Here is a 22,824-nt window from a genome sequence, read left to right as displayed (position 1 = left end):
CTGCTTTATATAGGTTGCTTTCTGAATCTAATTCTGTAAGTATGTGAAGAGGTCTGAGCAATGAGTCTGTTTAAAAATGTACCAGCTAACAAAGACACTGTATTGAGCATCTTTAAGGCCTTACACCCTATTTCGGTGTATCAAAATTTAACATAGATTTTTACGGTAAGAGCTGGAGCAAGGTCAAGGGCTGGTCAAGGCCTGAGGGGGGAGAGGGGCTGAGGGGTTCTTTTCAGTGGTGCCCAGTGACAGGAGCAATGGCCATAAACTAAAACACAGGAACTTCCACCTCAACATGAGGATTAATTTCTTCACACTGAGGGTGGCACAGCGCTGGAACAGACTGTCCAGGGAGTTTGTGGACTCTCCGTCTGTGGAGACATTCCAAACTCACCTGGACGCGTTCCTGTGTCACCTGCTCTGGGTGACCGTGCCTTAGCAGGGGAGTTGGACTGGAAGATCTCCAGAGCTCCCTCCCGGCTCTAACAGTTCTGTGATTCTGTGATTCTGTGACGGGGGGCTGTGAAGAGAGGGCGGTGAGGAGCTGAGGGGCCGAGGTGTGGTGGTGAGAGCTGAGGGAGGTGGTGAGGGGTTGAGGCGGGATGAAGAGAATGAGGGACCGAGGCGGGATGAGGGGCTGAGGCGGGATGAGGCGGATTGAGGGACCGAGTCAGGGCGCTGCGGAGCGGTGATGGACCGAGGCTCTGAGGCGGGATGAGGTGCTGAGGGACCGGGATGGGATGAGGCGTTGAAGGGCGGAGAGAGGACGGTGAGGAACCAAGACGGGTCGGTGAGGGACCGAGGCGGGTCGCTGAGGCGCTGAGTTACGGGAGAGCTGCGGTGAGGGACCGACACAGCTAACTGAGGCGCTGAGGCGCTGAGGGGCGGTGATGGGCGGAGGCGCTGCGGGCGCGCCCCCTCCCGCCCCTCCGCCCGCTCCCGCCGCCTCTCGCGAGGCCGCCGCCCGCCCCGCGCGCGTCACCGGCGGAGCGGACGGGGACAACATGGCGGAGCGGCGGCGGCATAGGAAGCGCGTCCAGGTACCCGAGACTCCCCCTTCTCCATCCCTCCCTCCCCGCCCAGCGGCTCTCCCTCCCCGTCCTCAGAGCGGCTTCCCCCGCGGCGTTCCCGCTCGACGCTGTTGCGAGGCGGCGGCTGCGGGCGGCCCGCGGTGAGGGAGGAGAGTGCCCCGGTCTCGGGGCACCGGGAGCCCCTCAGGCCGGGGCGGGAGCCCGTGCTGGCAGGTTTTCCTCAGAATTTTCTAGCAAAGTGGTAAACGCTGTGAGAACAGAGCGGGGGAGCTCAGGTAGGAGCGTTTCGGGGCTGAGGGGCGGCCGGCGGGGCCCCTCGGCACATTAGAGGCGCCCCCGCTTCATCCCCATGGGCTCTGCGCCCTCAGAAGTTCTTCATCTCTCCATGACCAAATAATGAGATTTGGAGCTGTTCCCTATTTTTAATCGCCTTGTTACACTCAGAATCTTCCCAGTTATCAGTGTCGAACAATAGCTTAGTGTGGGTAACACCAAAACACCCGGGAGCTGCACCTTCACCCAGCCTGTCTGGCCCAGGGATCGTAAGCAAAAAACGTGGGACAGATGGTAAAAGCATCTTAAAAGCAAATGTGTCCCAACCAGGAAATGATGCGGGAAGGAAAGGAAATTTGTGTCTGGAGAACATAAACAAACAGGCACTCCTAAAAATAGACCTAATCAGCTTTGAGGTCGTGTTAAAATGTAGTGATAATTGTGTGGTGGCACTGAGAGGCAAACTGAGGGCTGCTTCGGTGTTTTCATTTACCTGGGAGTCTGATACGCCAGGGCGCAATTTTTACAGGGAGTTTTACAGAGTTTTTTGTGCGTGTTTTGGGCGTACTTGCAGTATCAGTGACCATAACACTCGTTACTGTTATGTGTTATCAACACTCAGCCTAAATAGTGTTTGTTTGGGGTTTATTACTGTGCTGTAAGAGCAGATAATATTCACGAGAGAGATCACAGAGCCATTCAACAATGCATGCTTCATATGTCACCCTTCTGCTTGGTTGCTCTCTCTCCTTTCTCATCCTTCCCTTTCCCAGCCCACTTTCCCTTCCCCCAGGAAGATGGAGATCTGCCTGTACTTGTAAAGGTTCCTTTTATTTCCCCTGTAATTCAAATTAGCGAGGCAGGGGGAGAAATGCAAGGAGTAATTAATCAAAATCTTGTTGAACGAGCCCTGTCCGTCACAGCGTTCAATGAGTTATTGTAAAACATCGCAGAATTATTCTCTTTTTAAGATTTTTATAGGTTGTCCTTTTCCAAGGATGATGATAGCTCAATAAAGCATCCATCAAACCAAATTTAAATGTAATTTAGTGTTTGTATAACACCCAAGGCTGTGGTCTTGCAGGCAGTTAAGCACATACTGAATTTCCAGGCTGTTAGCAGTAAAAGTATTTCCCAGATCATTAGTAATTAAATCGATGTCTGGGTTTTAACACTTAAGGTCGTGGCCTAAATTTGTGACATAATTATGTAAATAAATGTGTATCTTCATACGTTCCCAGTGTAGGTCAACAACAATGGGAAGACAAGACAGTGAACAAAGAATACTGGTGAATGCTCAAGGGGTGATCTTAATTGGTCAGTGGATAAAACAACTCATATTTTTCTTGGTAGTTGGTTTTGGGTTTCGTTTTTCTTAAGCTTTTTGAACTTTACTGGCATATTTGCAGTATGATTATCACGTTTTCAGGCTCATGCTGCAAGTGTCTTCTTTTAAAATGAAGTGTGGGATTTTTATTCATAGGTGCTTCAAGTGTTTCAGCAGTGTGTACTTAATTTAAGGTGATATTGGCCCCATAAAGAGTTTATTTATTGCACTGCATGCAAGTCTGACATCTGAATACCCTGCTGTCATTAAACAGAGCTGTATTTCTTGACAGGAGTGAGGTTCCTGGGAGAAGTTGGCGTAGTTAGCTGTGGAACAGGCTGATGTAATGGAGTTCAATTAGAAAAACACGGGCACAGAACCTGGGTTTGGAATGAATTTTACAGGATTTCATGCCTGCCATCAAGATTAGAACTGTGGTACTTAGGTCAGAAAGCTAGACATGAGAAAAGGCTCAAAAAATAGTTCAAAGTTCTGTGTAGCCTACTCTGTGTTTCCCGTTGGAAGCAGTCACAGGAAGGATGTGTTTTATGGAATGCATTTTCATCAAAAGACATGTTGCCCAATGTGTGTTGCATAGCTTAGACTCTTCCTCTGAAAGTTGCAGAAGTTGCAAAAATTTTAACTTCAGAAGTTTGAACAAAGATATTTTAGAGGTAAAATTCTCTTAAGTGTCATTCCTGATGGTAATTTAACTGTAATCAACACGGGGATTAATTCAGACATGCAGTAGTGAAAGGTGGCTGGTCTGTAGGATGCAGATTGCTTACCCAGTGGCTCCCATGTGATTCAGATGTCTGAAATCAAGAATGCTTGCTGTGTATAAAGGATTTACTGAAAGAAAAACAACATATGTTGTCTAATGGCTAGTTTAAGCTTTTTATTTTAGACAAAATACAGCTCAAAAGATGGGAGATAGCTTTGAATGCCTGTTACTCCAGCAACCTGATCAAAGCTATTTCATGTCTTGGAGCTGTATTTTTTTCCATATTGTGTCCTGAAATATTCACTTAACCACAAAATGTTGAGCATTGGTTCCTTTGACAGGCGTTGGGCCGGGTAACACGTGGCACTGTGCTGGCAGCTCTGCAGTTTGACTGTTAAATAGGCATTACGTTTTCATTACCTTGGCTGTGTTCCACGTGCGCAGTTTTAGTCTGCCCGTGTCAGGTTTTGGGCTGATCTTTGCGTTAGGATTAACAGCACTTGCGTCGCCCCTTGGTGCTGTGTCCTGCACTCCAGAAATGTTAATGCACGTGAATACTGCTCCTATAACCAGAGAAAACAGCTTCTGGGCAGTTTGGGTGTCAATGTCTCACTGCAAATTGATGGCTGAGGTGGCATCAGCGCCATTAATGACAGGTACTTTCCTTGTTGACTTTTTTCCTTTGATTCAACCTCTGAGATTCTCCTGATGAAGGACATCTACTAATCATTAACTGTTGTAGCCTACAGTTGTGTCCTGTCATGATTTGGGTTCTGCTGCAAGGAAAATGCAACAACTGCATTGCTGCTCCTGTGCTGCAGTTGTGTGTGAATGACTCTGAAAAGGATCTGCAGAAAGGGCAATGGAATGGTTTTCCAATAATGCATATTGTAGTCCAGATTGCCCATTTGGCTTTATTTTCTTCATAAATTGTAGTAAAGATGAGTGGGATGATAACTAGGGAGAATGGTTAAATTACATCTTCGAAAGCTGAGTGGTATCAGCTCATAGAGGAGGAAGAAACAAAGATCAAGGGGGCAAAAAAAAAGTAGAAAAATGGGAATTAAAAGTAGCAGCCTGAGTTGTCATTAAAACAAGAATCAGTTTTGGAAATCTTGAGTTACATTTTTGGAGGTGGGAAGGGAAAAAGTCAAAACAGCTGGCCTGGGGTTGGAAGGGGACTAAAGCTGGCATGTTTTGGCTTCAAAATACTGTACATTGCTCCTTGGATCTGTTTTAGAACCCTGTATGTTTACAGCTTTTGCTCAAAAAAATTAGCAGTGGTTGAAAAGAAAGAGGGAAGAAAAGAGATACTTTTGTTTTCATAGGATACGTACTGCACTGAAAATCATCTGCTGATCTTTTTCTGTGAAGAAAAGTTAATGTTTTGTGGCCAGCACATGGCCATGGTAATCCAGAAGAACTGGTTTCTCCACATGGCTCTGCCAGAGTTTCTTTTAAGAGACCTGGGGCAGTCCTTATACTGGTCATCAGTGCAGAAGTTGGGCAAGTTTATGTTTGTTAGTCACTGAAGAAAATAGAGATGGAGTCCTAAGAGCAAGTCCTAACAGCCTGGTGTGTTTGTTTCCCCCCAACCCACTCCAATCATGCCAATTTGTGTGCTTTTTCTTTATCAATGGCATGCTGGTTTCTTTTAGGCAAAGTACAAATACCTCAGCATCACCCATTCCCCTGCCACAGAACATCCACTCTGAGGTCCTGACAGTCAACAGGGAAGGGAAAAAGATAATCCTGCAGTTCAGCCCAAGCTGTGATGTGCTCAGCACTTTCAGAGAAGAGAAGAGGAGGCTAATGCAGTTGTGGTGTCTTCATAATGAGAAGTGTGTGGAATGGAACCTGGGCTGACAGAGTGTCATTTTTGATGTAGCCTCTCAGCTTGAAAAACAGGCGCCACATGATAAATGTGCTTAAATTTTTCCTTTCCTTATCTGAAAACTGTGTAAACTATTAGGCTTCAGCAGTCTGCTTTGAGTCATGGTGTTCTGAAAATCTAAGAGCAAAGAAATCAACTAGATACTTGTTTCATTGAAATAAAAGAATTTTGATGACCCCTTTGAAACAGAGGAGCATAAATCCTTGTAATGCATTTGTCTGCACACAGAATAACTTGTCTTGCTTGTGACACTCATCATTTACTCTCTTCTGATTTTCCAGAAGCCCTGTATGTTACCAGGTTGTGGAAGGAAATTCTCCTGTCTTGGGTCGTACTTGTCTTCTTGCAGCTGTGATGCAAACAGGGAATAAAATGAGTGCAGTTTTCAAACCAGAAATGTGCTCTGCCCTTTTGTCATCCATTAAGTGTTCCAGGAGTAGGAAAACCTGAATAAATCATGCTTGGGTAGAGCTGAGGGGGAGAAGGAAGCTCATGAGCACACTGGTTTCAATAGCTCCGTTCAGATGTTATTTGTGATGTGTTCAGGCCCCTCTGGTGCTGCAGTCCCAGCTGGGGGTTGAATTAACTGGGAACTACATCCATGTATTGAAGTCCAGAAAGAACTGTGCTGTACTTTGATTTGGGAGGTAATGGTAAATTTGATGAGGATTTTCCCTTAACTTCAGTGGGTCTGGAAGGTCCCTGGGTTTGAAAAATCTCAATGTCCTTTTATAAATTCATACAGGGCAGAATTGTGATTGAGAATTATTCTTAAAAATTTAAAATGTCTTTGCATTTCTAGCAAGTCACTAGGCTGAGCACTACTTTTCCTGTCAGTAGGTGGAGTTCTTCTGTCTAGACAAGTAAGAAATTTGGTTTGATTTTATTTTTAACGGTCAGAGTTTGTAAGTTACCAGGGATTGTAAATCTCTAAATTTTACATGCTGTCTAGTGACAACATGCATTTTTCAGTATACAAAACTAAAGTAGATCTAAGAGTCTAAAACAAAATATAGAGCAGAAATATTTGGCACTACCCTATTTTTTTATTATTTTTTAATAGTTTAATCATAGAATTTTAACATTCTACAGCATTCTAGAAATAGATTACACAAGATCTTGAATCTTTCTGTCCTTCCTATAAAAGCAAACTTTAAATAGCAGGAAATTTTCATACTCTTCTTAAGACTTTGTTACTTGGTTTAAAAAGTAATTTTAAAAATTTAAAGCTTTGTAGTTTTTCAGAACTATCCCTTGATTAATTTGTATAATCTTTTCCTAAATGTCTAAGGAGGCTTCAGGTGCCTGGGTTTGGGCTATTTTTACAGCTGAACACAAAATTTGACTGAACTGCAACTTTTGCAAGTTGTGCTCAGGGTAATGAACTTGCCAGTACTTTTGTTGAAATCATTTATTAATGGAATATAATGCTATTTTCTGTCAGTCATCTATTTTCATATTTTATCAGAAGCCTGGCTCTGCAAACAAAGGGATGAAAATAGGATGAAAAACGGGAATTAAATCGCAGGGAACGCTTTCTCAGAATGAGCTCAGTTAAACTGTGGCAATCTCACTCACAGGGAAGCTTTTTTTGTTTGGGCTGTTATGAAACTATCCCTCGTGGACAAAGCAATAGAGAGAAAGGAGCAATAAAAAAATCTCCTGGTGCCAGCCCCTGCCTGTGTAGTGCATCACATGACCCAGCAGGATCATAAATATTTTAGGAAGAAAGGGAAACCACCTTAGCAGAGGAATTAACACTAATGTGAATATCTGCAGCTTCTCTGACTGTTTTACTGTCTGTGCTGTGAAGAACATTTGCCCTGTGAGTTGTTCCAAATTTCATTTGCTGATAGGAATGCCTAGAAAAGCAGCGTTTCACACACAGCTGCTGCCTGCACTCCCCAGTTTCCTGGTGCCTTAGCCCATGTGGTAATGATGGGACGCAGTCACTCGTTTTATTTCAGTGCATTGAAGCTCCTTTTGTTGCTGTTAAATTACTCTGGTACCAAGTTTGGTGGTTTAGTTTGATTTGCAGTTACTGGTACAACTGTACTGTATGAGAGGACCTGAAACCACCAAACATAAATTGTGTGCATACACGCACTGTCAGGGAATAGTTTCTTTATCTGATGTTCAATACGGATTTTTAAAATTTAAAAATAAAAAAAAGGATTGAACAGGCAGAAGGAGGTAATATCCATTTGAGGCCTGTTAGGATCATCTGGCCTAACTTGGGCACATGTTTTTGAAACTAACTGGTGAGTGAGCATATTTCTGCTTTCATATGGAGGATTTAGACTTTTTTAAAAAGTCTCAGAACTAACAACTATGGAGTCTTGTGGTCACTTGGATACCTTGTGTCTGTATTATTCTCTTCAAAATTCTCAGATAGGAAAAGCAACAATCTCCTCTAGGATACTCATTAACCAGTTGGTTTTGAAAGTTAGCTGTTCAAACTGTTGAAAATTAACAACTCTTACCATCTGAAGCTTTTGTTCTGGTGTAACCACATCTATTTGACCTTGCATTTCCATTTAACATGCTGCTTGTGAGATTATGATTATACATCTTAAAAGCAGTAATGGAGCTTGTATATGTCTATTGACCTTTAGGAAAATAAGGTCTTTAAATAGACTCTGAAACTTTTATTCCTGTAAATGACCAATCTGGTTTGTGGCTTATATAATCTGTTTCTTCAGGCAGCATGAGAGGAACAGGTACAGAAAAGGCCGTGCAGTGTGGAAAGCTATCCCAGTGTTTCTGTGTTACTGATCCACAAGTAGCAGGGGGGGTTGGAGAATTAAACCTTATGGAAAAGAATTTTGAGGAAGTTAGCATAAGTCAGTTTAATATCTCAACCTGTGGTTTTTTCAGATACGTTATTGTGAAGCAGGAGCATTAGAAAGTTCTTCCATTCCCTTTTTGCAAATATTAGATCTTAATTTTACATACCTGAAAATGCCCATCTCCATCCTTCTGCCTTACACATCTCAGAGTTCTGTTACCTCTCTGCAAGGTGGTAAAAGCACAGAATTTCTGAATGTGTGCAGACTAAGGGCTCCCTGTCAATAAAACACTGGTTTTGATGTTCATATTTAATCCTGCTTTGCTTTTATCCTGATGTTCTACTCTGTAGATTGGAAGAATCTCCTCAAGGGTACTCTAAAGTCTCATTCTGTAGTCATGCAGCAGCAAAGAACTTTTCTAGCCAAATCTTTCAGCTTCTTTTCAACATGGTTTTCTCCTTTTCATGTGAAACCTGGGCTGTTCTGTGTTCCGTCAGAGTGCGTACAGTGCTGTCATTTCATACACACTCATTCCTCACTCTGTTTTTTCTTTATTCCCAGCTTCACAATGGTTTCCCTCCCAGCTCTGTGCCTTAAGCAGCTTCCCATGTGCTGCTTTCCTCTTAGGTCTTCCTTTAGTTTGCTCTTTCTACATATCTGCTAAAGGAGTTTGTACTCCTTGCCTTCAGTTCATCTGACTTAAGATTTCCTGCTTTTTGCTTCATGTAGACAAGAAAGTTCTCAGAAAAAATGACTTGACCTATTTTCACATCCTTTATATTTTATTTGTTATTTATATATTGCTGTGAAATAATGAAGACTTTGCAATACCTGGTTTTTAAAGCCCAAATGAGTGATTTTCTTATATGTTTAAAACTGTATTAATAATTTTTGACTTTTCCCACTGTAGGAAGTTGGTGAGCCATTCAAGGAGGAGAAGGCTGTTGCTAAATACTTGCGATTCAACTGTCCAACAAAATCCACCAACATGATGGGCCACCGAGTTGATTATTTTATTGGTAGGGTTGCTTTTAACTAGAGAATTAAGGTTTCTTCAAATATTGTACTTGGAGGGTGGGAGAGGCTGTTTTATTTTTATTAATAGTACTTTATCTAATAAGTACTGATCTTAGAGTTTGGTTTTGAAAACTTACCAAAGTATTAGGAAGTCATAAAATGAATTTCACTAGCCTGGAGTAAATGCAATAAACTTTACACACTGTGATTTAAAGGTGTGTTTTGTCAAGAGGAATATTTTTCAGAATATTGAGTAGTCTTACTTGAAAGATTGAAAGGATGTGGAACATCATCAGAACAGACTGGTCATTGTGGTTCAAGGAACATAGACTAAATGTTGAAAATAATTTTAATACACTTTAAATTCCATTTTTTCTTCTAGCCTCAAAAGCTGTGGATTGCCTCCTGGATTCTAAATGGGCAAAGGCCAAGAAAGGGGAGGAGGCTCTCTTTACAACCCGAGAGTCTGTAGTTGATTACTGCAACAGGTATGACCCAGGCTACTTCATCAGTGTCATTAATGACTGTAGTTGTCCAGACATCATAGTTATTTAAGAATCAATGTAACTTCGGCTTTGTGCATCCTAAAACTTCAGTGGTTGTTTGTATGCAAAAATAATGATTGTATTTTTATTGCTGTGTTTGAGTGTGAAAATGGTGTCGTTTTATTATTTTTGTTCCCAAAACTCTTTCAGGCTTTCACTGTACTGCTTGGGGCAGCAAGATGAACCAAATGAATTTCTGGAATTTTGACAATATTTGAAGTTAGTAGGGTCAGAGCTCTCAAATCTCTCTGTCCTTGCTGTCTGAGGAGCAGGATTCTGTACTGCTCTTCCTGTTGGGAATTCAGCTGTGCTCCTTTCAAGGATGTTTCTTGTTGGTGACGACCTTAAGAATACCAAGTACTACATCCTGGTGCCCTGCTGGCCATGCATTTTTATCTTTATATCTACATACATATATAAATAATATATGCACTTGCAGTAAGGTCTGTTTGTAGCTGACAGAAAGGGAATACTTGCATATGTACTATAGTTTTAACAGAGCGGTTCTGTTCATCGTGCATCACTTACCAATGATCTTGATGAGCTCTATGTCCACTTCCTTATTTTGGCTATGAAATACGTTGACATGAACTTGAAAATGATTATTGCAGAAATTGCATTAATGGGAAAGATAATTGAATGGATCTGGTGGCTTTCTGCATCCTACATCTTGTGTGTTCATTTATATCTGCAAAATGCTGCCACAGAAAAGTACAGTTTTTACCCAGTTTTGAACAGATGAACCAAAAAAAGCAATGCAACAGGCAAGATACAAGATAATTAGGTCTGGTGTATGTAGCTGTAAATAGAGCAGATGATGGTGACCTTGCCTTTCAGTCATGCTGGTCATGATTATGTTAGAGAGATGATCTAGAATGGTGTCTAATAACATAATTGAGTGTAAATGTTGTTCTCACAGCTGCACTTAAATGAATCATTCAACTTCTTTTGTTTTAAGACTCCTGAAAAAACAGTTCTTTCATCGAGCATTGAAAGTGATGAAAATGAAACCTGACAAGGATACAAAGAAAGAAAAGGAAAAAGGAAAGGCTGAAAGTGGGAAAGAAGAGGAGAAAAAGAGCAAGAAGGAAAGTGGCAAAGATGAAAAAACTAAGAAGGAGAAAGAAAAGGAAAGGAAAAAGGATGGTGAAAAAGATGAGTGTAAGAAGGTAAGTACTCTGTGTGTGTAAGAGAAGAGACAAACCTGTAACAAATACATCGACTGATTGTTAAGATTGCACTGGCTCAAACATTGGTTATTCTAAAATATGCCTTGCTTTTTTTTCCTGCTTTCATCTCTGAAATATGCTGGATTTTTTTGTTACCTTTTCAATTCTTATTTTGGTCTAGATCAAAAAAGAGGCTTCAGTTGGCCTTTATGTACCTCGTCATCTTTTAATGTGGGCTGAGTTAATCAAAACCTGTTTCTCTCCAGTGGCAGCAGGCAGAGAGGCTGTGTACATCAGTTACCATAGAATAACACATGTGCATGTGACCAAACATCCAAACCAGTGCAGCTGCATGAGTGAAGCACAAACAGTTTTTCGGTGTTTGGTAACAAGAATGTTTGGAATGTCACATTTGGTGTGTGGGGCCTGTAACTGGCTGTGGAACAGCAGCCGTGTTGTGTCACAGCTCCGTGACTGAGCTGCATCCTGCCTCCTTTCACTTATCTCCAAGTTTAAACTACTACTGCTGTATGGGTTTTAATGTAAGTTTGTTTTCACTCCTGATTGGTTTTATTACTTACTTGTTATTAGCAGAAGAGAATTTCTAAATTAAAATGTTGGGAAACTGCAGGAGAAACTTGATGAGTGAATATGGTGTTTCTTCTATACACAGTGGTCTGAATCAGTGAGAGTTAGTAGGATAGTGCTCCAAAGTTATTCCCATTCAGGCATTCCTAAGTGAAACAATGGCACATCTAGTGAGAGTTATAGTCTGTCTACAAAGGTTTGGGTGTCAGAAGAAACCTAAATGGCAAATAAAAGAATTATAAACAGAACATTCCCATTGCAGTCCCAACACAGTGTAAGATTACCCAACTCTTGAGGTACTGCAAAATGCTGAGTATGAAAGCAACAAACTCCTCCAATCCACTGTCATCAGGGGAGGTGCATTATTAAATGTATGTTAATTTTTAAACTAATCATTATTTATTGAACAGATATTTAGTGGATTATATAAGCCAGTGGGTAGGAACTTGAATGAAACACAGGACCAAAATCACAAAGTTAATTTCTCACAACGAAATAAGCAGAGAGAAGGAAACAGGAGACAGAAGAGGAAGCACAAGATCCAAAAAGAGATTGAGGAGGACAAAGAATAAATGGGCAGAAACTGATTCTGCCAGGATGCCCGTTTGGTAAATACTGCACTTAAATAACAAATAATTCTAACAAAGTCAGTGATGGTGAAGTGTTGTTCCCTGTTCACGATCCCTGTACAGACTTCTGTTAGTATCAGCCCAGCTTTGCTAGGCATTTGACAGCACAGTGTAATCCTGAAGTCATAGTCTAGTCCTTAGACACTAACTAAGAAATTTCTACTTGCTTACAATTTTCCTTGATTTTTGAGGTACCCAGTTGGTAATAAATAAGAACAGGAGGAAATAAAGTATCTTTACTTAAAAAAAAAAGTGTGAACATGATCTTAAGTTTGTGAAAAGTTATCAGATTAAATATATTAACAGATACTATAAATAAAAATATATCATAAAAATAATATACAATATTAAATATAGAAATTTTAAAATCTTAATTTTTGTAATTTATATATATAATTATTTGCATATGTATTTTTTTGTATATTATAATTTATACATATAATATATTAGATATAGATAAAACATTTGTTTGTCCTCAGGATGACACCCCAGGAACACCCAAGAAAAAGGAAACTAAGAGGAAATTTAAACTTGAGCCACATGAAGACCAAGTTTTCTTGGATGGAAATGAGGTAAGATTTATAGGTGCTTTTCAACTTTGGGTGTCACCATGCTATTGTCAGACAATAGCTTAATTTACTAGATTTCTGCAAACTCCTTCGTGACATGTTGAAAGAAAAATTAATGGCAATGTGCTGTCTGATCGTAAAACCAGATTTTCAGATATTTGCAAGGAGGTTAAAGACAGGTAAATATAGGACAGTAACTTCAAAAAAATCCCAAAGAAAACTTCCTTACCAGTAGTTGAGGTGTTGGTGGCCATGAGGTGAAATGTTTGTCCTCAGGGTGGATTCAGGGACTGGTGGGGACAGGAAGGTGGGGACAGGAGGGTGGGACAGAAACTCCTGAGGTTCCTCCAGCTCAATTTATCCCATAGCCACTGCTATGCCAAAGTTGTTCTAAACCAAACAAGCCTTCCAGGACACCGTGTTCAGTTGCAGGAGGGGAAGTAAAAAATACCTGCCTGGCTTTGTGATCCGAGCAGACAGGCGACCCTTTGGCATTCCTGAATGCTCATCCTGGCTTTAGCACTGAATTTAGCACTTAAATTCTTCTCTCTGCTTTGCTGTTCTGGAAGACAAAGAATTTAATTATTTACCAGCTCTGTAATGTACAGAGTCACATTTGTGTTTCTCAAGTTTGGGGTAAGTGGTAAGTTTTGCTGTGCTGTGCTGTGTGGCTGTACTGGAATCTCCCCCAGGATTCTTGTATTCCTTTGGTTATAAAATATACATGGCAGCAAATTCTGTAAATAAATCACTTGTGCAGAAAATATGCTTCCTATTTGTATCTTGATTTTACCTTTCTCAGTTCTTCTACATGTGCTTTGCTCTGTTTCATCCCATCTCATGTGGAATCACACCCAGCTCTGATCCTCCCTGTCGTCTTTACATGAAGTGCCCATTCCAAATGAGGCTGCAGACAATATTTGCAATATCACAGTATTTACTGCTTGTCTTAACATCACTTACTCCTCTGGTTATTAATGAGCTGACATTTTTTAACAACGGCAACTCACAAGAGCTTTTTTTAAGTAGTTGCTAATTTACAGCCAGTCCTTGTGTATTTGCCTTAGAGCTGGGTTTTTCCCTTTTCTTCATTATTTTGCACTTAGAAACACTGGATATCCCCCACTTATTGCTCAGTCACCATCTTCAGCTTGCTTGGGCTCACAGAGCAGCCGACTGGCAGCAGCTACACCTGAATACAGCCAACTTTGGCATCCTGTGAGAAGCAGAGTGTTAAATATTTATTGCATCACACGGAATCACCGCTGCCTCCCACGTGTCCTTCCAGTAGTTGGTATTGACACATCTGCAATGAAGGTTGCTGGTTTCTAGTAACCAGCAGCTTCTTTTCAGTTAGAAGCTCAGATTCAAACTGTTTAGCTTGCTAAGAAAAAAATAAGATTCTTCTAGTTCAGAAAATCCTGCACTTTACCAAGAAGTTTCTTGTTTATGGATGATGAGCTCAGATTCGAATGGACCCACAGTTCTCACACAAACATTGGCTCTGAGTGTTGCAACTGTAGACATTGAGGTAAAAGTGCTGTGGGACAGAGGGTACAGTGACACTGATGTGAGCCTAGCACAGGGCCTGCAGTGAGCGTTCCAGCTGCATCCTTTGTTCCAGGTGTTCAGTCTGGGTGTTTTCGAAGTTCACAGGACTTCTTGTTTCTACTTGGTGGACTTGGGAAACTTTTTATTTTTTGCAGAAGTTTTTTTTTGCTTCATGCTGAACAACGTTAATGAATAAAGATACAACCAAATCTTGATTCAGTGATACCTCTGAATCTTTCGTTTTCCCGTCAGTTCTGCTGTCTGATTGTTTTCCTCAGGATTACATCACCTGTCAGTTACCCTTCCTAGGAATCACGACCCCTTGCCCTGCCCGGGTGCTGACCAGAAGGCCTTTTGCTCAGCACCAAGCATTGCAGCCTGGCAGTGAGTGTTTGGGTGAGGGAATACATGAGATGTTTATCAGAGAGCTTGTTTTCTGAGTGTAAACCAGATCGTTTCTGTTGTAGGTGTATGTGTGGATCTATGACCCCGTTCACTTTAAAACTTTTGCCATGGGACTTGTACTTGGTAAGTCAGAGTCGACACAAGTTGTTTATTTGTTGCCTGAAGCCAACCAGTGAGTTGTCCAGTGGGCAAATGTGGGTTATGTAAAAATATGAAATATGAATGATAGATTTCTGACCCTAGAACTTGTATTTGTGTAGGATAAGACAAATCAGCTAATTTTATTTTTTTAATCTGAAATAGTATCGATGTTAACTGAGTCTAAGGCACTACTTTGAATGAGCAGTAAGCCTGGAACCTCTCATGTACCAGGAAAAGCTAATGATGCTTCTCGTGCCTCTCTCCTGCCCTCCCTGCTCAGTGATTGCCGTTATAGCCGCCACCCTGTTCCCGCTCTGGCCAGCCGAGATGCGTGTCGGTGTTTATTACCTCAGCGTGGGCGCCGGCTGCTTTGTCGCCAGTATTCTGCTCCTTGCCGTCGGTGAGTGTCGGCAGGCGGGGTCTGAGAGGGCGGAGGCGTAGCCCGGCTCTTTCCCGAGCTCGGAGCTGGGCGGTGCCGCTTCGCGGGACGTTGTTCAGCCGCAGCCGGGCGGATCCTGTGTGCGCTTCCCTCCGGCCAGCGGGTGTCACAGTTGTGCCACGGGAAGAGAGAGCTCAGGCTCGTGTCGCCTGTTGATGTTTCCTGTGTAGTGCAGATCTGTTTACTGCCTCTGGTTAAACAAAAAAGTGCAGAACAAACTCGGAACGGCACATACAAACAGATTTAGAGGTGAGAATGGTGTCACCAGGATTTTAAAGCTTTCTGTAGCAGAGGGGTTAAGAGCTAAATCAGAGATAAGATCCATGGTTAGTGGGGTGGGGAAGACGTGGTAAGAACAAACTACTCCACACAGCTATTGTGGAGTGAGAACTTTCCCCCCAACAGCCCCCAGTCCCTGGCTGGGGGTGGGAATTAGCAGTGAACATCTCTTACACCATGGTTGTACACTGTGTGTGTCTACGACAAAATCCAAAATTTCCCTTGTTTTCACACAGCTCGCTGCATCCTTTTCCTTATCATCTGGCTCATCACTGGAGGAAGGCATCACTTCTGGTTCTTGCCAAACCTTACAGCAGATGTGGGATTCATTGACTCCTTCAGGCCTCTGTACACGCATGAATACAAAGGACCAAAAGCAGACTTAAAGAAAGAGGAAAAATCAGAATCCAAAAAGCAGCAAAAATACGACAGCGAGGAGAAATCAGATAGTGAGAAGAAGGAAGAGGAGGATGGAAAAACAGAAGCCACGAGGAACTCGGGAACAGACGGCTCAGGAGGAGAGCGACATTCAGACACTGACAGTGACAGGCGCGAAGATGACAGGTCCCAGCACAGTAGTGGCAATGGAAACGACTTTGAAATGATCACAAAAGAGGAACTGGAACAGCAAACAGATGAAGGGGATTGTGAGGAGGAAGAGGAGGAAGATACCGAAAGTGGGCCTTCACATGGAAAATCATAACTCACTGTGGTTTGGGACTAAGTATGTGCAAATGGTTGGGATTTTCTTTGTTGGCTGATCACCAAAACATAGACCATACAGTAGCATCTTCGTTTGCTGAAATATCTGTGTTACCAAACAGTTTTATATCTAGTTCCTACATTTTTTTTTAACCATTAACTTGATTACTTGATACTATGTTAATCATTAATATCCATTTACGGAAGTTTTATCAATTTGACAAGTTTTCTATTGATTGATAGATTGCCCAGATTGTCCTCAAACATACTGAAAAACATCATTTTCTGGTACTTGCATAACTGGTGAATTAGTTTAGCTTCTCAAACTTGCTTTTGTAAACCAGATAAAAGTTGAATGACCAAATCTCAGATTATTCCTAGTTATACTCATCTGATAGTTAGGTAAAGCCCTTCTTAGCCCACAGCCTTCTTGATATTTTTCTTGATTTTGTTTTCAAAAGATTGTGAGAACTTTCCTGAGAAAACTAGTTTTAGCAGAAGTATTTTGCTGACAGTAGAGGAGCTGGTAGTGCTGAATTTGGCTGCAGTGTTCTCTGTTTCTCCAGCCTGTGTGCCAGCAACTGAGGAAATCCAAACTGGTTTTGTGCATCCGGTGCAGAGAAGAGATGTCATCTCCAGCAGGTGAAGGAAGCAGCATGGTTTGGAAATGATGGCTGTTTTCTTTCTCCTGTTCCATCATAATTAAAAAAAAAAATGTATTCTGTACATAATTTACGAATAAAGCAAACCATTTACTTTAACTGCTACTTATTATTTAGAGATTTGATCCAGCATTCAGTTTGTATTATTGAAGCCATGTTGTGGTGTATCTATCAGAGAAATGCAAGTCGAGAGGACCTCACAGAGTATTTGTGTATGATTGGTAGCTGTTCCACAGAAGCTTTAGTTTTGTGCCAACATTCCATGTATTTGAGTAAATTGATCTTTATTAAATGAAAGCAAACACCAGAGCTGTATGGATGCCTTAATGTTAAACCTCTCTGTACTCTGGAACTGGAGTAGTTTTAAGCTGAAGAGGCAGGAGAGTGTTGGTGTGCTCCCAAGGCTGGGTGACTGAGAGCTGATGTGAGATGACCATTAATAACTTGTTTGTAAATCCCCCGGAGGAGCTGGTGCGGTGTCTCCTGCACATCCCTTCCCACTGGCTCTGTGGAGGATGGACTGGAGGTTCTGGCTGACTGAGCATGGAAGAAGTTACAACTCGGCCTCTTTCCTCTCAAGGACTTTATAGATTTGATTGTCTCCCCAGCCCACTCAGAGAAGATTAGGGTAAGAGAATTTTTTTTCCTATCCTAAATTGCTTCCCATCCTTCCAGCGTCCACATTTTGGATGAAGATACTAATTTTTCAGATTGTGCAAATATATACATCATCATGGGTGTGTTGATAAACAATTCATGAATATGGTGTATTTGCTTCTTAAATCCTGAATAGTTACTCCATAAGGAAACAGATCAATTGGATCATTTTTTTATTAATATAGCAAAAAATTAAAGGACCCATTAACTAAACAGATTGCCTCCTGGCCACTTGTGTGTTATCACTAATTAAAAGAGCTAACAAAGTCCTGTTGTACCTGACGGGGGTGTGCACAATGTGACGGGGAGAGCAGAGCCTGCACTGGGGCATCACAGGGCAGCCAAGCTCTGGACAGGGTTCTAAGAAGTTAATGCAGTGGGTTTTAGTTACTTCAAGTACGTTTCCTCCTCCAAGTGAAATAACACCTTCAGGGCCTTGCTGAGCAAATCAAGTGACAACGGTCAAATAAAAACTGATGTTGCCATCTGCTCCCTGTTCAGGGGCCGTGTGCCACGTGCCAGCGCTGCCCACCTGGGGACAGGGGTCTGGGTCTCAGAATTAACCATCAGACACTTGTCACCTTGACAGAGTTCTGGGCTCCTGCAGCCTAGAAATGGAACTGGCCTTAAACTCCTCACTTGATCTGCTGTGAACAGCTCTGATCTCTGAGGTGGGGTAAGAAAGATTTGGTCAGTGGTTAAGGAAAGAACTTCATGACTCATTACTGTAAGGTAGTTTTCCCAGAAATATCCCCCAAATACTTCTGAAGTATTTTGGAATAAAATAACGAAAAAGAAGTGGTTACAGCATGCCAGTAATAGCAAAATTATGAGTGGTCTTAAGGTATCATGACCAAAAACTTCCAGTTCAAAGAAGAAATCACAAAAGGACTTGGTCACCTTTAGATTTTTATATCAGGCATTTCAACATTCTTCTTAATGATTTTGATTTTTAACTTGTAGAGTCTAGGGTGACCTCATGAGAACAAATACACAGATATTTAGTGGAAAGTTATTCAAATAACTACACTACTAAAATGTCCTTCCTGCAATAAAATTTTATACTGGTCTTACTGATATTCCTCCCAGTATAATTTTCTGATTTTCTTTCTTTGCAAGAAGATATGATTATTCCTACATATTTTAAATAATTATTGATAAAACACAAAGGAGTATTAATGCAGATCAGTGTTTAGCAGAGATGCTACACCCCAGTGTGCTCTGCTCTGGTACAGATACAGTAACCTCAGCTCACCTGTCGTGTTCTGGGGTCCTTAAACAGAGGCAGGTAAAGAAAACTGGAGAATGTCTCAGTTCCTCAGTTCACTCTCGTTACACTTTCCCAGGGCTCAGGAGTGTGGTGGCAGAAGTATCTGCCCCATGTAAACACTAAGTGTAGACAATGTAAACATGAACTGTAGAAATGGAAAACACCTGCCAGGCTTAGCTTTTATGTTCCTTCCTGCAACCCCCGGCAGGTCTCACCGTGGTGCTGAGCCCTCAGAGCCTTGCCAGGTTCCCTGCAGCTCCTCTGAGGATGTAATTCTTTCCTAACAGGGTCTCACAGTGACAGCAGAGCAATATTCCTGCCTCACAGCTGGCATCAAAAGCCCTGGGCAACAGAGAAACATCCTCTTCCAGCTGAGGTGATTGACTGGCAGCAGTTGGAAGTCCTGCCAGAATGCCCCCTGAATTTGGTGGCAGAATCAGTTCAAGGGAGCTCAGCTTACAGAACATTTCCTCTCTGTGCCCTGCCCTGTGCCTCCCTCTGTTGAGCTGTTGAGCTGGGTACCCCTTGCAGTGTCCATGCCAAAATTTCTATCCCAGCCACAAACATAAGCAATTTACACAATAAAATACACCTAAAAGCACCTGGAAAATTTAAGTCTCAGTATGCGCATACCTGTTTTCCCCCTGGAGGAGCCATGGTGAGGACAAAGACTGACTTCACCTTCACTGGGTGTCCCAGAGCCTAAATGAGCTCTTGGTCCTGATGGGCCTGACTGTAGATGACACAGCCCAGCTGTTTGTAACAGGGACCTATCCTTCCCCTCCCTCTTGTCCCCAAAATCTGCCTTATCCTGACCTAGATCAAAGTTTCCAACAGAAAATTCGACGTGTATTACTTCCTTGAGTTCTAGAAAGCTTGTGTTAGCCTTACTTCCTCATATTTGAGTCTAAATTCTTCAAGGAGTTGTACTGGGACAAATTCAGAGTAGATCCACAAATTAGAGCCACCACAAAACCAGAGCAGGAGACAGATTCTGGAGATAATTTCCTGCTCTCACACAGTAGTCACAAAGGAGATGCTCAGGACCTGCATGTCCTCCCACTGCTCCTTCTACCCTTTCCCAGCTGCTGTGGGAAGAGAGGGCTGTATCACTTACTCCTTGGCTGACATCTCATCCAGCTACTTCTCATACATTTTTAAAACCAAACCTTGAATCATGCAAGCTTGAACACCATTCTTTATTACACTATTTGTACAAGAAAGTCTGTATCAAACATTTCCCAAGATCCAAAGCAGTTGAGCTGCAGTTTCTCAGTGGTTTTCATGCAGGGCTTAGCATGGACAATAGTGCTGGACTCACCTTTTCTTTAAAATGAGGCTGCTCTTGTTAAGAATTAGTCTGTCCTGGGAAAGAGTCTCCACCTACTTGCCAGCACTGCTGTGATAGATGTGTTGACTTTTAAGTACAGCAGAGACGGATCAATTCTCTTGGAGACCTATAACGAAGGAGTGGTGACATTTAACTCTGTTGAGCAAGGCTGACCCCCAGCTCACTCCAGCGCATTCCTCAGGCTGCTGAGGTATTTTGTCTAATGAGAAAGACTCACTGATTCAATTCTCGACCTTTCTGATCAACCCCTCTCTATAGAATCAGAATCAAAGAGGCAATTTTTACCTGTTTTATCACTGTCAGGATAAGCTGATGTTTGCAAAACACTCAGATGCAAGGCCTGGGACACTGGTTTCTAACAAACTTCTACAAGTCCAAGGTACTTAATTACTGAGCATCACTGATTACTGATTCTGACCAAATCTTCCCCAGGGAGAGAGAGGAGAGTGGTGTGAGATGGTCCAAGGCACTGTGCCCTTCTCAGAGCACAAGGAGAAGGGTGAAACAATCCTATCAGTGTAAGTGAACTGAGACTGAAGCAGCTGCTGAATGTTTTCAATGGACTTCCTGGTAATGGCTGGTACAATTTCATTAGGGCTTCTCATTTTATTTAATAAAGCATTGGATTATTTTATTTGTAATTCAGCAACAGGTGCAGGAAAACAAAAGGCACATTTCCTGATAGTGCCCACAAAGAGTCCATTACTGCCTGGCTGACACAGAGGCATTCGCTTTGCCATGTGGTTTGTGTGGATTTTTTTTTTTTTTTTTTTTTTGTATGTGAAAATCACAGAAATAAATTGTTTTGTGATAAAAGACTTCTGAGAGAGGAATTACTTTTAGAGTTAGCAACAGCACTGTGCAAACAGTTTCAGTGCAAGTTGAAGTAAAGAGGGAACTAACAATACTGGGTTAAACACTGATCCTGCTTTAGATAAAGGTCAAAGACTTTCTGCAGGTGGTAACAACCATTAATCCTCATCATGTACAACAGAAGGCAAACACAGGAAAGGCTCAGCTTGTGATCCCTGAAAGTCCCCTGTAGCCTGGATCCAGTGAAGGATGGAGGTGCTTAGGAGAGAGACACTGGCAGTTTATCGTTGCTAATCAATAAAAACACAGAGCAGAGCCCCAAGTGACTCTCACTGGCCTTCACAGTAAATTCTTACTTTCTCTTTCTGGCATGTGAGTGTTCAACCAGTAATTAGGCTGTTTGTTGGGAGTCAGAAGATGGAGTTTTGAATTCTTCACACTGAGGGTGGGATTGGAATTGCATTTCCCCCTTTTTAGCCTCCTTTTAAATTAAAGTGCCGCAACAGCGGTTAAAATTGAAGTCTACCAAGAAGTACTAACATAATAAAAGGTTGCAAAAGATTTTGAGCTCTGCTTTGATGTTTGTGAGCAACACAAAGAGAGTTTGATCACACCCTGCACTCCATGTTGGCTTCAGTCTTAATTTTAGTTTTGTGTTACAGTGACCAGTAAACCACAAACTGGGTTTTTAAATTACTGGTATGTGTAATGTAGTTTTTAGGGCTTTGCTCGTACCATCTTTCTTCCAGTTTCCCTGAAAAATTATTTGTGTCAAAGACAAGACAAAAACCCACCAACACTGCAGTGACATCTTGAGCACTAGGAAAGGTTACGTCTTGTGTAGTGACAGCACACAGCAGGGATACAAACCAAGGTTAAACACCATTCCTGCAAATCCAGCAAGGCTGACACCAGCTCTGTACTGCATTTTCTGGATTTTCACTGAATAAGCAGAATTAGAATTCTATTTAAAAATGCCTTCAAATTAAAAATACTATGGAAATGTGTTTCTTCTCAATAAGATCTTCCTAAGAATGAACTTGTTACTTTTGAGCACCTCAAGTGCTCTAAATGAAGATCTACCACATACTGTCTGTGCTTCTTTTAAAAGGTTCTTGAAAAATAAAACATCTTGCAAATGGGACATCAGTCAAGCATTTTCTTCCTTAAAAGTTAGTTAAAAATCAGTTTGGTTAAGTAGTTTACTGGTTACATATTCTATTAGTTAAATATTCAATTAAAATTATAAAATCTTCATAAACTCTCTCTCTGAGCCACGCAACCTTTCAGGACCAGCAGCTCCACAACCACTTGCCATTGCAAAACTCGGGTTGCTAATCCAGTGCTGATAAGGCACAAGCTCTGTCAGGGCATTAAACAGGTTCAGCTGGGCTACACCCAGTTAAAGGCACATCCAGGGAAAAGGGGAGGATGCAGGCAAGGCTGTCAGACTGGCACTCATCCCACAGACAAATGTATTCCAGAGAACATTCCGCAAGGACCATGGTCCACTGCCCCTGGCTGTGGGGACCATCCACCTCCAAAGCGAGTCACCCCCAGCCTCTTGCTGCTCAGGAGAGGGAATGTTCATAATCATTTGTACAGGAGTTCACAGTGTGCAGCTTCCCCCACACATGACACCAAAATGCATAGAAATTCATTTGATCTCCCTGTCTTTGCCCACATGGCTTGAGGTGTCCAAGATGCCAACATAAGATTGCTTGAAATACACAGAGGTGAGATTTAAATTTACTCCCCTGCTCAACACAGTAGAGGGACAGGTTGCAATGAGCTTCTAAAGCACAGCACATCTCCAACAGGAAGAGCAGGGGGAAAGTAAAGACTCAGCTCTAGCTGCACAGGAAGCACAGCCCACACTCCTCTGTGTACAGGAGCTATATTCATTATCTGCACCTGCCCCTGTCTGAAGGAAACCTCCTGCCCTAAATCAGGCAGCAGCAACATGCAGGGACTCTCCTGGTCCATACTGCTCTTCCTA

General features: G+C 42.0%; 1 protein-coding gene across 1 annotated transcript; it reads left to right on the top strand.

Annotated features, from left to right (window-relative positions):
- Positions 1–947: 947 nt before the first annotated feature.
- Positions 948–17,041, top strand: SEC62 (SEC62 homolog, preprotein translocation factor). Its single transcript, XM_048314259.1, has 8 exons — positions 948–1,040; positions 8,949–9,057; positions 9,438–9,543; positions 10,559–10,769; positions 12,466–12,558; positions 14,574–14,634; positions 14,933–15,052; positions 15,607–17,041. Exons 1-8 carry the CDS (start codon positions 1,005–1,007, stop codon positions 16,071–16,073), a joined length of 1,203 nt encoding a protein of 400 aa, XP_048170216.1. The 5' UTR covers positions 948–1,004; the 3' UTR covers positions 16,074–17,041.
- The last annotated feature ends 5,783 nt before the right edge of the window (positions 17,042–22,824 follow it).

This window comes from Corvus hawaiiensis, chromosome 10 (assembly GCF_020740725.1).
Source record: "Corvus hawaiiensis isolate bCorHaw1 chromosome 10, bCorHaw1.pri.cur, whole genome shotgun sequence".
Lineage (NCBI taxonomy): Eukaryota > Metazoa > Chordata > Aves > Passeriformes > Corvidae > Corvus > Corvus hawaiiensis.
Note: the sequence above shows the minus strand (reverse complement) of the source record. Positions and strands in the feature narration are given on the sequence as shown.